The following is a 14,335-nucleotide window of genomic DNA, read 5'->3' as shown; positions in this document are numbered from 1 at the left end:
AAAGATAGTAGGAAAATGAATGTAAGCTCTTTTACTGAGAATTTCACTTTCTTTTCATGTGCTTTTACTGTTGTTTGCTTGAGAAGAAACAGTGAGAAAATAAAAGAAAGCAAAGGATAACATACACAATAGTAAAAAATGTAAGATATTAGAAAAAATTACTATTTTATCTTTATATTTAGTCAAAATAAATATTTGCCTCTGTATTTTTTAAAATACAGAGTTTGCCCTTATCATTTCTCTCCATCACACTATTATATCTTTTTTTCAATTTTTTTATATTTTTTCATTAAATACAAGGACACTCAAAGAAATTAAAAAACGTAACTTTTATTTAGAGAAAAGAAATCTAAAAAAAGAGAGAGAATATACTTCCTAATCGCACACTCAAAGGAATATTTGTTGTCTAATACAAATGAAAAGGCAATGTTTTAAGAGGCATTTCATTTTTCATTAAACACCAATAAATATAATGCAAGAGCATATATAATTTCAAAAAAAAAAAGAAAAAAGAAAGAGCATATATATAATTAAGCATCTTTCGTGTGATTGGAAAAGCATCGATGCTTATTGTCTACTTTCAAAAGCATCATTCTTGTATCCACTCCTTTTGCTAGTTTGATAAGATAGAAATTACTCTGAAAAAAGAAAAGCTACACTAGAGTATTTGGCTTAATATATTAAAATAATCCAAACTTTATAGGTTTTTGCTATTTAACCCTATTTTAATTTTTTTTTGTCAATTTTATCTTAATTTTAACTTTCGATATTTTGCAGTGATAACATCCTCATTTGCAATTAAAATGAAATTGCAAATAAAAAAATATTTTCATCATTTTTAAATCATCATGTCAGATCAAAATTTAAAAGATAAAAATTCAAAAAAAATTCCATTAGCATGAACAAATAATGTTGCACAAATTAAATTTTTTGAAATAAATGTGCTAATTAATAATTCAATAACATTAAATTTTGTTATTTACAAAAAATTCCCAGGAAAAAATAAAAAATTAAATTAATAAAATATAATTAATAAACTTTACTGTTGATAAATATAATTAATAATACTGATGTTAAAATAAACTTTATTGTTGATCTTAGTGTTGATTTACACGACACGTTTTCTTTTTCCTTTTTTGTTTGTTTTGTTTTAATATAATTTATAATTATATACCGTTAAGTCAACCATTAAGCATATTTATATTTTATATAAATTTTACTTTGATTAAATCATTCGATAAATATTATCAGTTAATATAATTATTTTATTATTATAGTGTTTTTCATCATGTCAAAAATCTTATTAAATTTGTATTTGTGACCCGTAATAAATAAGAATTATTTATCATAGATATTGGATGCTGAGATACATTTGGATATTATGGGTTTTGGGGATACTATAAAAATAATTAACTGAAATTTTTTTAAGTAATATATAATCAAATAATTTAAAATTAATTAGTGTTAAAAATTAAATTTTAAGTGTAAGCTTATAAATATAAGAAATGCTTTCCAAATTTCAATTATCGGGCAGCGTGGCAGTCCCGCGTGCGTATTCTCAATATTTGGGCCTAACCGGTCATAAATTTGAAGGGCCGGACTATATCGAAAATTTTATGAGCCATAAGCTAAGCCGGGCTGGACTGGGTTGGGCTGGGAGAAGGTTGCCTTAGCCCCTATAAAATCAGCCCAAAGCCTTAAGGGTAATTCCGTGAATTGCCAAATTGCTGGATAACAGTTGCTCTGGAGTATGGATAGCCCATCTGTTCTTTTTTTTCTTATCAAAAAGAAAGTAGCAAAGGTTTCAGTGATGCTCGAAGGCTGTTGATAATGGCTTCTTCAGTTACCTCCTCTTTTCAAACCAGGTAGAAACCCTAACCCTAGTTCTCAATTGAGTTTATGCTTTACAATTACATACACTGTATGATAAAGTGCTGGCAGATCCATTACAGTCTATTATGTATCTTGTCAATTCTTGTCAATTAAGCGCATTATACTGGCAAAGAAAGAAATGTTTTGAATGTCATAATTTTCTCTCAAGCAACCCAATTGCTGTTTGGTTAGTTGGTAGTCTTTTCCTCTAATTTGTAAAAGATTGTTTCCCCATGTAACGGAATCGAATAATTTGATGAACAAACTTAGCTTGAACGAGAAATTAATTGATAGGCTGAAGGTTTATTAAGCTTTCTAGGTAATAAATTTGTGTTGTCATTTATTTGCGATTAGAAATACACTTTGCTGTCTTTTTTCCACAGAGCCTTTACTCATATTCGTTCATTTTAAAGTGTTGATTATATATATATATATATATATATGCCTTTTAATTTCATAATCCAATTTTTCAATTAGACATTATCATAAAGCAATCATTAAAAAAAATGCATGCTCATATTTGGTCATTAGCTCCTCTAGGCCCTTAAAGTGTCTCTTGAGAGAGTAAATCCAACCAAACCAAGTCTACTACCTTTATTTGTTTCATCTGGAAAAGTCTTGCTTATCTTGTTTTGTCAAAATGGCAAAACCACTTATTTCAAGATTCATATTTTATTCTATTTTGAATTTGAGCCACTTTGAAACCTTTCAGCCTGGGCAATGTAGAGGAGTTAGGACTTTCCCCAATGCCTGCCATTGCTAAATGAATTAGAATAATTGATAGTCTAATTATTCAATTCCAAGAACTCAACGTCTTAAAGCACTTATGCTTGATGATGTAGTCATTAGCTAACAGTGAAAATTCTTCGTTTCTGATATAACTCTTCTTCCTTTATGTTTCAGCAATCTGAGATCTGTGTTTTTGGGTGAGAGAAATGGAGTTGGTGTGCCTATTGCTCCTACAACTCGTGTTGGGTTCTTGAGAAAGATGATAGTATGTAAGGAGTCACGAATAGGGAAGCAACCGATTCAAGTGCCTACCAATGTGACAATCACATTGGATGGCCAAGATTTAAAAGTGAAGGGTCCTTTGGGGGAACTTTCAAGAACTTATCCTCGAGAAGTCAAGCTTGAAAGAGATGAGAATGGAGTTATCCGGGTTAAAAAAGCACTGGAGACGAGAAGAGCAAACCAAATGCATGGGCTTTTCAGGTAAATTCTTCCATCCTCTCGTCTTGAACTTTTCTTTCCCTAATTTATTTCACATTTTTTTGAAACTCTATTATTGGAAACTTTTTAGGTCGCATTTGATTTTCTTTGGAATCGGGAACAATTCAACTTTTGGAATATGATTCCCTTTTTTTGGTTTGGTTCACCAGTGATCTAAAATTGTTTAGTATAGCCCGATGTTTCGTGCATTGGATCATCTTTTATATTTGAATAATTTTAATATATTATTGAATGATATCTATTTTTACATAGTTCCTAATCATTAGGAAATTATTTTTAAGAGGTAACTAATTATTGGAATGGAATGTCTGTTTACATCACTACCGGCAAATATGTAGCCAACATGACCAGTAAGGTATATACAGAGAGTCAAGCATACTTTCTTGGTTGTATTATGTGAAATGAGAACATTGTTTGTGGTAAGATGCTTTGGGTTACAAAGGGACATTAAAAATTTTGTGTATAAAGTAATAAAAGATATTTTGAAAAGAAATACTGGCAGTTATTTGTTGTTAGTACCTTTTACTGTTGTAGCATTGTAGATTCTGTTGTTTTAAGGATTCTTTTTTATTGCAATATCTTATGTTTTTCCATTTGTATGTGAATTAAGTTCGCAAATACGAGCATCAGCCTTATGAACCGTAGCTTTTATTCTATTGGTCTTTTTATACCTTCATGTTATAATGCATCTTTTATTCTACTGGTCTTTTATACCTTTTCCACTTATTTCATGTTTTAATGCATTTAGGACACTTACCGACAACATGGTGGTGGGAGTGTCAAAGGGGTTTGAGAAAAGACTGCAATTAGTTGGTGTCGGTTATCGTGCAACAGTAGAAGGAAAAGACTTGGTATTAAGTCTTGGATTTTCTCATCCAGTTAGAATGACAATACCTGATGATCTAAAAGTGAAGGTGGAAGAAAACACGAGAATCATTATTAGCGGATATGAGAAATGCAACATCGGCCAGTTTGCTGCTTCTATTCGGAAATGGCGGCCTCCTGAACCATATAAAGGTAAAGGTGTGAGGTATGCCAATGAAGTTGTAAGGTTGAAGGAAGGAAAAGCAGGGAAGAAGAAGTGATCGATGCATTTCTTTGTTGTATTTTGTCCTATGTGCAGGATGTATTTCAGTGATTTGTTTTGTTGACAAGCAAATTTATTTTACATTTCATTTGCGTTTTCTGTTATGGGTTAGATTATTGCAGAAAGCGATGTAGAAGCTAGTGCAATCAGAAGCCTTGAAACAAAAGTCTAATATAAAAGGCGGTTTAGTCGTCATTTCTTATTTTTTATTTGATAGCGCGGCTATATTCTGAAAGGCTAATATATATTCCACAAGCATATGAATGAAATCTCATCATTTAATAGAACAATGGAGTTAATTGGCAAATTGTCAAAATTGAAAACCATGTGCTTGTGGAAGATCCAAATGATGTGCTTCATTGGCTGGCACGAGGCCACAACTTTTATCAAAACCCTTGCAATATAAAAGCGGTTACAATATTATATATTCTCAAAAAAAAAAAAGAAAGAAAGCAGTTATAATCAACCCTTAATTGTGTCTATATTTGTATCCAAATGATGACAAATGAAACTATTAATCAAAGTATAATATAGAAGGACCATATATTTCCACAAAGTGTTGCCAAAGAAGTTCCAAAGCACAACTGTGAATTTCAATGCATAAAGAACAGTAGCGTAAGCACAGTTAGAGTGCGAAAGGGCTGTTGCTAGGTAAGCAACATCAAAAACCTACTGTACTGATACTCTAAAACATTAGAGTAAAAATCTACTCCTAATTAAAGTTGTCCAATATGATTATTGATTTAACCACTTTCTTTCACTGTACGCCTCTGTACACACCAACTTCAACCAAAAAAACAGCTGCTTAGATTTCTCTGAAATGAAAACAAAATGACCAATATCAAGATCCCTTAAATTGCAAAATATTCCAGGCACAAAATGAGGGCTGACAGCAATAGTAATATGTTCAGCACTATTTTTTTTTTTTCAGTTAATTTTTTTTAACTGGAAAAAAAGAGGATCTATTAGGTGTGTTAATCATTGCCCGTCGGCTCAAGTCACCGGTCAGATATTGACGTTCCGATTTAAAACACCTCCACAGGGCGCACGACTCCATGGTCAGCACTAATTCGAATGAATAGACAAGCAGTGTTGTTATTTTTGTTGATATTTGATGCGTCACATATTACCTAAGAACTGGCTTCCTGCTCCGCATCATCGTGGACCTCAGAAGTGGATTTCTCAGATTCCTCGGACTTTTCAATATCTCCATTGTAATTCTTCCAATATTTAAAATAGCAAAAGCAGGAAATCACCAAACAAAAAATAGAATTGGAAATTTTTTGGAAATTCAGCACAGGATAGATTTAAATCAAAAGGAAAAGAAAATATAGGAGCACCTGCTTCTTCTTATATGCTTCAACAGCTTTCTCATACTCTGCTTTCTTCTTCAAGGCCTTCTCAGCATATGGAGCTTTCTCCTAGATTTAAAGACCAAAACAACATAGAAAGAAAGCTAAAGATCTACAAGCAATCAATCGAAAATTAGCTACAATTTCCAATTGAAGGTTTAATAACAGAATTTAAATTCTAGCAATGATACATATAAAATGATAGGATAACTAAAACAGCATTTAACTACAGAGACCTAAAAATTATTGCGATTTTGTTTTTCAATGAGCAAAATGACATGAGAAACTGGAGATCTTACAGAATCAGACATTGATTTCCATTTCTCACCACCAGCTTTTCCAACCTGCAAATTCACAGATCTCAGTCAGTAATTACCTTCCATGAAAAGTTATTTCCCTTTTCATTGCCGAGAAAAACCAGAGAGTAGAAAACAATGTCACCTTTGAACTCCAATACTTAACCTAAACTTTATGATTATAAAATATAAATAATGAGAATAGAAAATCTATTCTCAGAGAATATCTGTCTCCAGCGGTTTCTCATCAATCAGATTTTCATCAATTTTACAGGTTTTCTCGTCAAACAAACAGACAAATGAAATTTTAAAATCGAAATAAATTGAATCTCACAGTTGAAACAGATTTGTTATTGGGAAAGTTCTCCTTGAAAGATTTCCTGAACCCCTCCCTGTCATCCAAAATAACAATAAAGCATATATATTAAAATTTCAATTAACAAAAACACTTCAAAAAAATACTAAAACGAACATTAAATATTTTTGCGAGAAGCAAACCGAATCTAAATTATGTTGAAATTGAACTTACATGAAAACAAAAAAAGCAGTGGGAGGACGCTTCGGAGCATCAGGATCCTTCGGAGCGGAGTTCTTCTTGCTCGTTTTTTCCTTTGGCGTTTTGGTCTCGACTTTGCGTGCCTTCAACTTCCTTCAAAATGCGAAGAAGAAAACTGTTAAAAGAAATCGATTCAAAGAGAAAATGCACCAAAAATATGTCAGAGAAGATAATCGATTTTGTAAAGAAAAAAACGAGATCATTAACATAGAAGCCAAATCTGACGAAAACCAAAATGAAAAAGAAGAAAATGTGAGTTCCGAATTCCGAAACCAGAATAAGGATTTCTTATGCAGGTTTCACAGTTTGCTACGAAACAGAGTCGAGAAATATGATAGGAAAGCAAAATTTCAAACCAGAACAACGATTCTCGAAAAATAGCTTTACAGCTACACAATCAATCGAATTTAAGAAGAAACAGAACCGAAAATATGAACGCAAAAGCTAAAATCGGAGCACATTCACGAAGCAATGACACAAACGCAATGTCGAAATAGCAAACAACAGAAAAAGAAGCAAAATAACGAAAAGAGTCACAAAGGAAGAAAAAGAGCAAAAACTCATTAGCAAAACAAAATCGAAGGAAAAACACATGTTCGCCTGAAATATAATCATTCAAACAAACATAGGCACATAGTTTACTCAAAAACAGAAACAATTTTTCTTAAAAGAAAAAAGAAAGCGTAAAAAGCAGTAGAGAGAGAGAGAGAGAGAGAGAGAGATACTCAGCGTCAAGCTTTTTGTGAGAAATCACAGCAGGTCTTGGTGCCTTCATGGCTTCGTATTTTGAAGCAGAGAGAATTTGAGAGTAACAGAGATATGGAGAGAGCAAAATGCTTTTAAGGCAGAGAACGAAAGAAAATTAAAAACTAAAACAGAAAATGCGAGGAAGCATTTATAAGTAACTGCGGTTTTCAAACGAAATTATAATGAAATTAAATTGAAATTTCAAGTCCAAATATTTGGGTTTTTATTTTTTGCATTTTTTTGGCGGGAGTGCTAATTGTCGAAGGGGCTGGCAATGTCAAGGGAAGAGTAGGATGAGAATATACTCGCTGCTAGAAAGAGTACTCGCTTTTACTTTACGAAACGTGTTGAGAAGGACATATTGGGAAAGGTAGATTTTCTAGTTTAGGCTCGTCGTTCGGGGTTGCGAGTATGAATCGTATGCAGTTATTGAAGTAGGCAAGTAGCTGTGTGAAAGCAAAACGGTCCTTTGGGACAGTGAAGGATGGGACGTGCAATGCCGCGTGAGTGGCCTTCCAGTTACATATTTACTAAAAAGAAAAAGAACAGTATTAACTAATTTATTGAAAAAATAATTTTTGAGAATTAAACTAGGCTTATCAACTTATTTGGCCAATTGTAAAATTTATTATAGTTATATATATTTTTTTCAATCTTTGTACTTTAATTCAATAAATGTGATGCAATACATTATAGTTAAAATTAAATAAAAACAATATTCATAAGCAAGCAAAAAAATTTGCCAAGAGAGCGAGAAGATAGTACAAGGAATGGATCCGAATAATGAAGATGATGTGAACTTTCTTCTGTTAACTGAAGGTCAAGAAAAATTCCTGAAGTGATTATTTCGAAAAACTTATAGACCAATCTTGCTAGTAAACAGCCACCGTCTGTCATTGCTCATGTATAAAGTAGGAGAATTGGAAATAAAGCTCTATGTTCTAAGATAGAGAGTCTGTAGAACCCGGGGACATCAGGTTCTTGACTCAGGAAATAGTTATTTCTTAGTCAAATTTGAGATGGAAACAGATTTTCATAAGGCCATATTGGATGGACCTTGGACAGTGGTCTTCAGTTATTTAGTAGTGCAACCTTGGAGTCCTTTCAATATTCAAGACTTTTAAGTTAGAACAGACTGTGGTATAGAAACGTTTGTCTGGACTTTCTATCCACCTTTGCCATAAAAAGGTCCTTTCTGCTATTGGCGTTGTTGTTGGAAGAGTTATAAAGACTGAATATAATACGGAAGAGTTATATTTCATTTATCGATAGTAGAAAGAGTTCTTACTACTTTAGTGATTGCGGCGATGCGGCAATATGCAATGCAAATCGTGAAATTGCCTTCTAATTTTTGTGAAATAAAATGGCATCTCTAATTCTCAGAGGAAGATTGACCTTTTGGAGAAATATGACTCATCTAAGTTTATAGGCGTCTTGGATTGAGAAATCTCAGTTTAGTTATTGAAGCTTTCCTCATGAAACTTGGGTGAGGTATTTTAAAGGATGGGAGTGATAGTTGGATCCAAGTGTTAACTAGTAAGCATAAGATTACTTCCAACTTCTACCCCCAATTAAAGTACTGGGAATAAAGGTTCTCTCAATGCAAAAGGCTTATTTAATATCTTAATGGAATTATATATGATCAATAAATTCAGTTTAACTTTATTTTTATAGGATTGTATAGTGAGAGAAGTAAATACATCGATCTCTTTTAAATATACAGTTTGAATTTTGACAATGCAATATAGTTAAACTCTCATGTTGATCCAAATTAATCATCATTTTCCTAATTAAACTCTTGTTTTTATTTTCTTTATTCACGCGACGCATAGCGAAATTATCTGAACTCAATTTTGAAGTCAATAAATTTTCTCTTATTATAGTTTTTTTACTATTGATATTGATACATAGAATGAAACTCTATTTTTATTATCATCCTATTAAATCAATTATCTATCAGATTACATAATCAAATGAATAATTCAAAAGTTTAGTCAGAGACTTTTATATATAGAAAACATAAATATATAGACAGATGGTTTCAAACTTCAAAAAAGAAATACAAACAATTTTTTTAATAATAAATAGGCCTTAATAACTCCAGTTAACCTCAAAATCAGTAAACATATCATAATGAAAACAAAATATAGATATTATTATAATAAAAACAGAAGCATAATTACAAATCCACCTTGCCAACAAATAGCTTAAAATTGCTCTTTCTAATATTCTGCAGGAAATAATAACGCGGCCGAGTTCAGTAGCGTGAGAGTGTATTTGATTTTGACTCTTATTACCTTAATGCTATCAACTCTTCTCTTTTTAATAATATTCATTGAATTGATAAAAAAAGTTATGATTAGAAAATAAAAACGTTAACTAAATCATATTTGATTCACATTGAAATATAAATTGATAATGGGTGTAATGGGATGAACTCATCTCGGGGTTTTGATCAATATGCACTTGTCATCCAATAGTAATAAAAATTTCAATAAAAGCAAAATACAAAATGAAAATTATTAGTTTTAATGTATCGTTGAAGTGATATTACCCTAACGACAATTGGCGTAATGATAAGATAAAAACCCTGAAAATATATTAAAAGATTTCAAGTTTAAGCCTTCTTCTCATTTTTTATAATATATCTATCTAATTAATAGATTGTCTTTCATACTTTGTAGTTTGAGCTTTACAAGTTGTAAGGTGTAATTGTATTGAATTGTAGTGCTTAAATTACATTATTATACCACATATAGAATTAACTTATATCAAGTGTAAATTAGTCATATATAAATAACTTACACCTTTTATGCATGGATGAAACTAGAATTTAATATATATATATATATATGAAATTAAAGCTTAATACCAACCCATATTATAATACAAGCAAAACATAGATAATAAGTAAAGCAGCATTCTTGGAATCCCACATTGCCAACAAAAAACACATTTTTGCTCTTTCTAATAACATGCAAAATAGCGAGGGGCAGCTGAGTCCGGTTGCGTGGGCTTGTAACTCAAACGAGAGCTTAGAGGTGGTGGGACACGGCTTCATTCTATGGAATCGGGCCTAACATGGCGTGGTCCTTGCTTGCCCATACCAAGCCTAGAGCTGAATGCTGTAACCCTAGCGAAGGTTTGGGTCACTGTATTCCTGGAGAAGCGGGTACCGCGTGAGGCTGGCTTAACAGAGCAGCGAGTACCTCTCGCTCTTGGCAGTGGATGGATTACAGGTTGGTGCTATTTGGGCCCAAAATGGCTCCGTAGGGGAAGCCCAGTTGAACCATCACCTTTTTTTCTCGCTTTTTTTCTCAGTAGTTAGTTTAATTCTTGCAATAAAAAGCAGAGAGAAAGAATTCATTGTTAATTAATTATGATGAATGGGTTTTTTTTTTTTTTTTTTAAAATTTTATTAGTAAATTTTATAATGCAATATACTATTTACTTCAAAATTTTTAATCTCTCAATTCATTTTCCAAATTTTCAATTTGTGTTATTCTTTTGTACTTGACCATAAAAGGAAATAACACATTAATGGTAATTTTATTCACAGTAGATAGAATCAATTCAAGCACAAACATGTAAATTAATTGTGTAATATCAAAATATAAAATTCAATAATTTGAAGTGGTTATTAAATTGGACAAGTAAATTTAATATATTAAAACATTATTCGCCATGGTTTCCTACTTTGACAGGTATGATACATGGAAAGACAACTTGAAATCAACCTGTTATAAAATTCAGTCAAAATTAGATTGAATGCAAATCGACCTGTTTTCAAATGTGGCATAGCTCTAGAAGAAAGAGCCCAATAACCAAGGCAACAAAAGAATAATGAAACCAAAAGGGGTACTATGTTACTTGCAGACGTGTAAGAAGATTATAGGTGTAAGTCATATCACTTTTTACCTTGATGTGTTATTTCTTTTGTGCTTATTGTTGCTAATATTATGAGATACGAATCTGCATGAAGAAAAGGCTTAACGATTTTGTTACATATACTTTTATTTTAAGGTTGCTTTGGGTTTTGTTGGTTGTATTTTGCGAGGTACATATAACAATGCCATGAATTAGCATGAGGCAAACAACTGCTTGAGCAATGAAAAACACTTGAATAATAATGAAATCGATGTAGAAGCAAATTAGCTACTGAAGGAACAACCCCAGTGTAAAGAGAATTGCAAATGAAGGGACAACCTCATTGTGAAGAGAACTGTAGATGAAGGGACAACCCTAGTGCAAAGGAGAAATGTCGATCAAAGAGCAACCAAGACAAAGGAGAATTATGGAGGATACTCCAAGCACACTACCATAATTGAAGGGGTCATTGGTTGTTTGAGTGGGGGAGAGTACATGTGGAGATCCTATCTAGCTAAAAGGGAGAGGAATGGTGTAAATATAGAGAATGTTAATAATATGAAGTATAATCCTCTATGTAAGAAGGTGGATGATTTGATAAACAATGATAATATGTAATACATAAGAGAAGGAATATTGTATAAAAGTTTAATCCTTTATGTAGAAAGGTCAGTGATGGGTTGGATATTTTGATGATACGTCGTAGCTGAGAGGAAGAATGTTGTTTCTAGAAGAATAATAAAGAAGAACAGAAGCAATGCAAAAATACAAATTTATTTTTTGCAGTAGCTCTTCACAAAGCAGTGCAACAAGCAGATGCGTAGAACTTTTTCATTGGGGATCTGAGAACAAAGATAATTACGGCTAGAATGCCCATAGTGGGTGCAACATGATCGATGAAGTCATTGATCTGTTTGAGTGGGGGAGAATGTAATGATGCGGGGGTTTGGAACGCATCATTATGCTATGAAAAGGTTGTGCATGAGGTGGCGTGGGCTAATTTGATCATATGGGAGAGATATGAGAGAGTGATGGTTGAGATATAGCAATGTATCCTTATACCACACCTGGGTTTGCATTATTTATTATATATGTACGAAGGCGAGTCCAACTCCCATACCCATGGAGTTGTACCACTGTAATCCTAAGGACAAGCTGAGACTATGGAGATGAGAATGCTGTCGAAGGACATGCTAGGGGAGACCCAGCGTAATGCTCTTTGCCTCCTCGGATTGGTATGTGGGACTGAGCCCTAGTCAGCTATGACGTGAGCATCATGCTCTACTGAGAGGAGGTGATGTCTCCATAGGGAAGGAGCTCTATGCATACTATCGGCCAAAGGCCAATAGTACGCATCTCTTTGCAGGTGAAAGTTTCGGTATAGGCAGTTCTATGTTGCCTGGGATGCCCAAAGGCCTTGAGCTCAGACATGGATGTATGAGACCCTTATATATATATGGCAAAATGAGCCTCTACAGCCGAATAATATGCTAAGACTTTGGAGGATGCATGGCTGGCCTAGATTATGAGCTAACTCTAGGCGCCACACAGGTGTGAAAGGTTATGAAGGCCTCCATGGGCGAGTCTAGTTGAACCATTACCTTTTTTTCAGTAGTTAGTTTAATTCTTCCAATAAAAAACAAAGAGAGAATTCATTGTTGATTAATTATGATGAATGTTCTTTTTTTAATTTTTATTAGTAAATTTAATAATGCAACATACTATTTAATTCAAAATTTTTAATCTCTCAATTCATTTTCCAAATTTTCAATTTGTGTTATTCTTTGTCCTTGACCATAAAACGAAATAACACATTAATGGTAATTTCATTCAGAGTAGATGGAATCAATTCAAGCACAAACAGGTAAATTAATTGTGTGATATTAGAATACAAAATTCAATAATTTGAAGTGGTTATTGAATTGGATAAGTAAATTCAATATGTTACTCAAACATTATTCAAATGAACCATTTGTCTGGGATTTTTCATTTTTCCTTTTTCCGAATCCTTTGTCTTTTTTCTATTTTTTTTCTTAAACACCAACATCTCTGCTCTACACGACTAAACATCCCTCATTCTTTTTTGGGTATGAGAATAATCTCATTTGAGATTTGTTACTATATCTTTTCATAAGTGTCTTTCCATGAAATGGAACTCCTAACTTTATATAGATTATCCATTGAACTCAAGTATTGCTTATCAATTAAGTCACTCCTTATTTATTGTTTTTATACTCATGGTGAAGGATATTTTCAGCTCAACCTACATGCACTGAGACTTCTGGAGCAATTTTAAGATGTGCTTCCTCACACTGGTCTGGTGCGTTTGAAATTATTTTTTATGACCTTGATCGGTAATCTTAGGTGTTAGCTATTATAGTAGAGGTCAACTAAAAGTTAGGATAGTAACATTTAATAATTCACTATCTCAACTCTCTAATTAAACACTAGTACAAACTCTAGGCCACTAAATAATACAAATAATAGTATTTTAATGTTAATCAAAATGCTAAACATTGTTGGCTCAAGGTTATACACCCTTCTATTTTGATGCCTAATAGAGTAATGAATTGAATTCTCATTTTGTATATTTGTACTAAGCCTTATGCAAGAGTTTTAATTCAAAATAAAGCTATACATTGAAAATTCAATGTAATTCTACATTGAAGATTAAAGATGAAAACAGCTTGAAGAATGAAAACATATTGGTTAGTGCTTTACATTAAATACTCTTAAGATTAATAGTTCAATGTTAAAACAGAAAGAAAGACTATGCCTATTTGCCTTATATTTAATTTATCTTTCTTTTAAATTTTCAAAAATGGTACTTAAAACATTTTCTTTGATTAAAAATTTATTTTGAAAAATTTATAGTGAAAAATTCTAAATATAAGTTTATGATCTAAAAAGATTTTGTGGAATATAAAATTTTAAAATTTCCATTGGGCCTTTCAATGACTTTGAGTGATTGTCTAATAAGCCCAAAACCGACTTCCCTCTCTCTCTCTCTCTCTCTCTCTCTCTCTCTCTCTCTCTCTCTCTGAGAACTGCCGCCTGTTTACATTCCCTTCCCTCTCAGGTTTCTAATGTTAATTTGTTAGTCTAATAAGAAGAATCGAGCTCTTGGGTATAAATTTCTTGGCCTGGTAGATTTTAGTTCTTTATAAGAGATATTATTTGCTTTTAAAATTTTAAATTTCAAACTTTCTCATCATTTTCTCTCTCTCTCTCTCTCTCTCTCTCTCTCTCTCTCTCTCTCTCTCTCTCTCTCTCTCTCTCTCTCTCTCTATATCTTTTTTTTTTTGTTTCATTGCATAATTTCTAATAG

The 14,335-nt window shown here is 32.4% G+C and overlaps 2 protein-coding genes and 1 non-coding gene across 4 annotated transcripts; 2 read left to right on the top strand and 1 right to left on the bottom strand.

The window, feature by feature from the left end:
* Nucleotides 1-1,716: 1,716 nt before the first annotated feature.
* EMB2394 (Ribosomal protein L6 family) lies at nucleotides 1,717-4,398 on the top strand. Its single transcript, XM_012230938.4, has 3 exons — nucleotides 1,717-1,865; nucleotides 2,776-3,084; nucleotides 3,851-4,398. Exons 1-3 carry the CDS (start codon nucleotides 1,831-1,833, stop codon nucleotides 4,185-4,187), a joined length of 681 nt encoding a protein of 226 aa, XP_012086328.1. The 5' UTR covers nucleotides 1,717-1,830; the 3' UTR covers nucleotides 4,188-4,398.
* Nucleotides 4,399-4,703: 305 nt separating this feature from the next.
* Nucleotides 4,704-7,290, bottom strand: LOC105645363 (HMG1/2-like protein). 2 transcript variants are annotated; one of them, XM_012230937.4, is made up of 7 exons: nucleotides 7,119-7,279; nucleotides 6,367-6,486; nucleotides 6,172-6,229; nucleotides 5,841-5,885; nucleotides 5,530-5,610; nucleotides 5,320-5,409; nucleotides 4,704-5,004 (listed from the first exon to the last, which is right to left on the bottom strand). In XM_012230937.4, exons 1-6 carry the CDS (start codon nucleotides 7,166-7,168, stop codon nucleotides 5,320-5,322), a joined length of 444 nt encoding a protein of 147 aa, XP_012086327.1. In that variant the 5' UTR covers nucleotides 7,169-7,279; the 3' UTR covers nucleotides 4,704-5,004. The 2 variants fall into 2 exon arrangements, with proteins under 2 accessions (XP_012086327.1, XP_020539433.1); XM_020683774.3 differs by lacking the exon at nucleotides 5,320-5,409 and having other exon boundaries at nucleotides 7,119-7,290.
* A 2,845-nt stretch (nucleotides 7,291-10,135) lies between these two features.
* LOC149497464 (signal recognition particle RNA) lies at nucleotides 10,136-10,440 on the top strand. Its single transcript, XR_016320292.1, has one exon.
* The last annotated feature ends 3,895 nt before the right edge of the window (nucleotides 10,441-14,335 follow it).

Source organism: Jatropha curcas, chromosome 3 (genome assembly GCF_041381405.1).
Source record: "Jatropha curcas cultivar XTBG-Jc1 chromosome 3, XTBG_Jcur_1.0, whole genome shotgun sequence".
Classification (NCBI taxonomy): domain Eukaryota; kingdom Viridiplantae; phylum Streptophyta; class Magnoliopsida; order Malpighiales; family Euphorbiaceae; genus Jatropha; species Jatropha curcas.
Note: the sequence above shows the minus strand (reverse complement) of the source record. Positions and strands in the feature narration are given on the sequence as shown.

What these genes read in the sequence shown, in the direction of transcription:
- EMB2394 (XM_012230938.4), top strand. Translation starts at nt 1,831, where the DNA reads ATGGCTTCTTCAGTTACCTCCTCTTTTCAAACCAG. An exon ending in ACCTCCTCTTTTCAAACCAG is followed by an intron (nt 1,866 to 2,775) that starts GTAGAAACCCTA and finishes TTTATGTTTCAG; the next exon opens with CAATCTGAGATCTGTGTTTT. An exon ending in CAAATGCATGGGCTTTTCAG is followed by an intron (nt 3,085 to 3,850) that starts GTAAATTCTTCC and finishes TAATGCATTTAG; the next exon opens with GACACTTACCGACAACATGG.
- LOC105645363 (XM_012230937.4), bottom strand. Translation starts at nt 7,168, where the DNA reads ATGAAGGCACCAAGACCTGCTGTGATTTCTCACAAAAAGCTTGACGCT. An exon ending in ATAACAAATCTGTTTCAACT is followed by an intron (nt 5,886 to 6,171) that starts GTGAGATTCAAT and finishes GTGAATTTGCAG; the next exon opens with GTTGGAAAAGCTGGTGGTGA. An exon ending in GGAAATCAATGTCTGATTCT is followed by an intron (nt 5,611 to 5,840) that starts GTAAGATCTCCA and finishes CTTTAAATCTAG; the next exon opens with GAGAAAGCTCCATATGCTGA.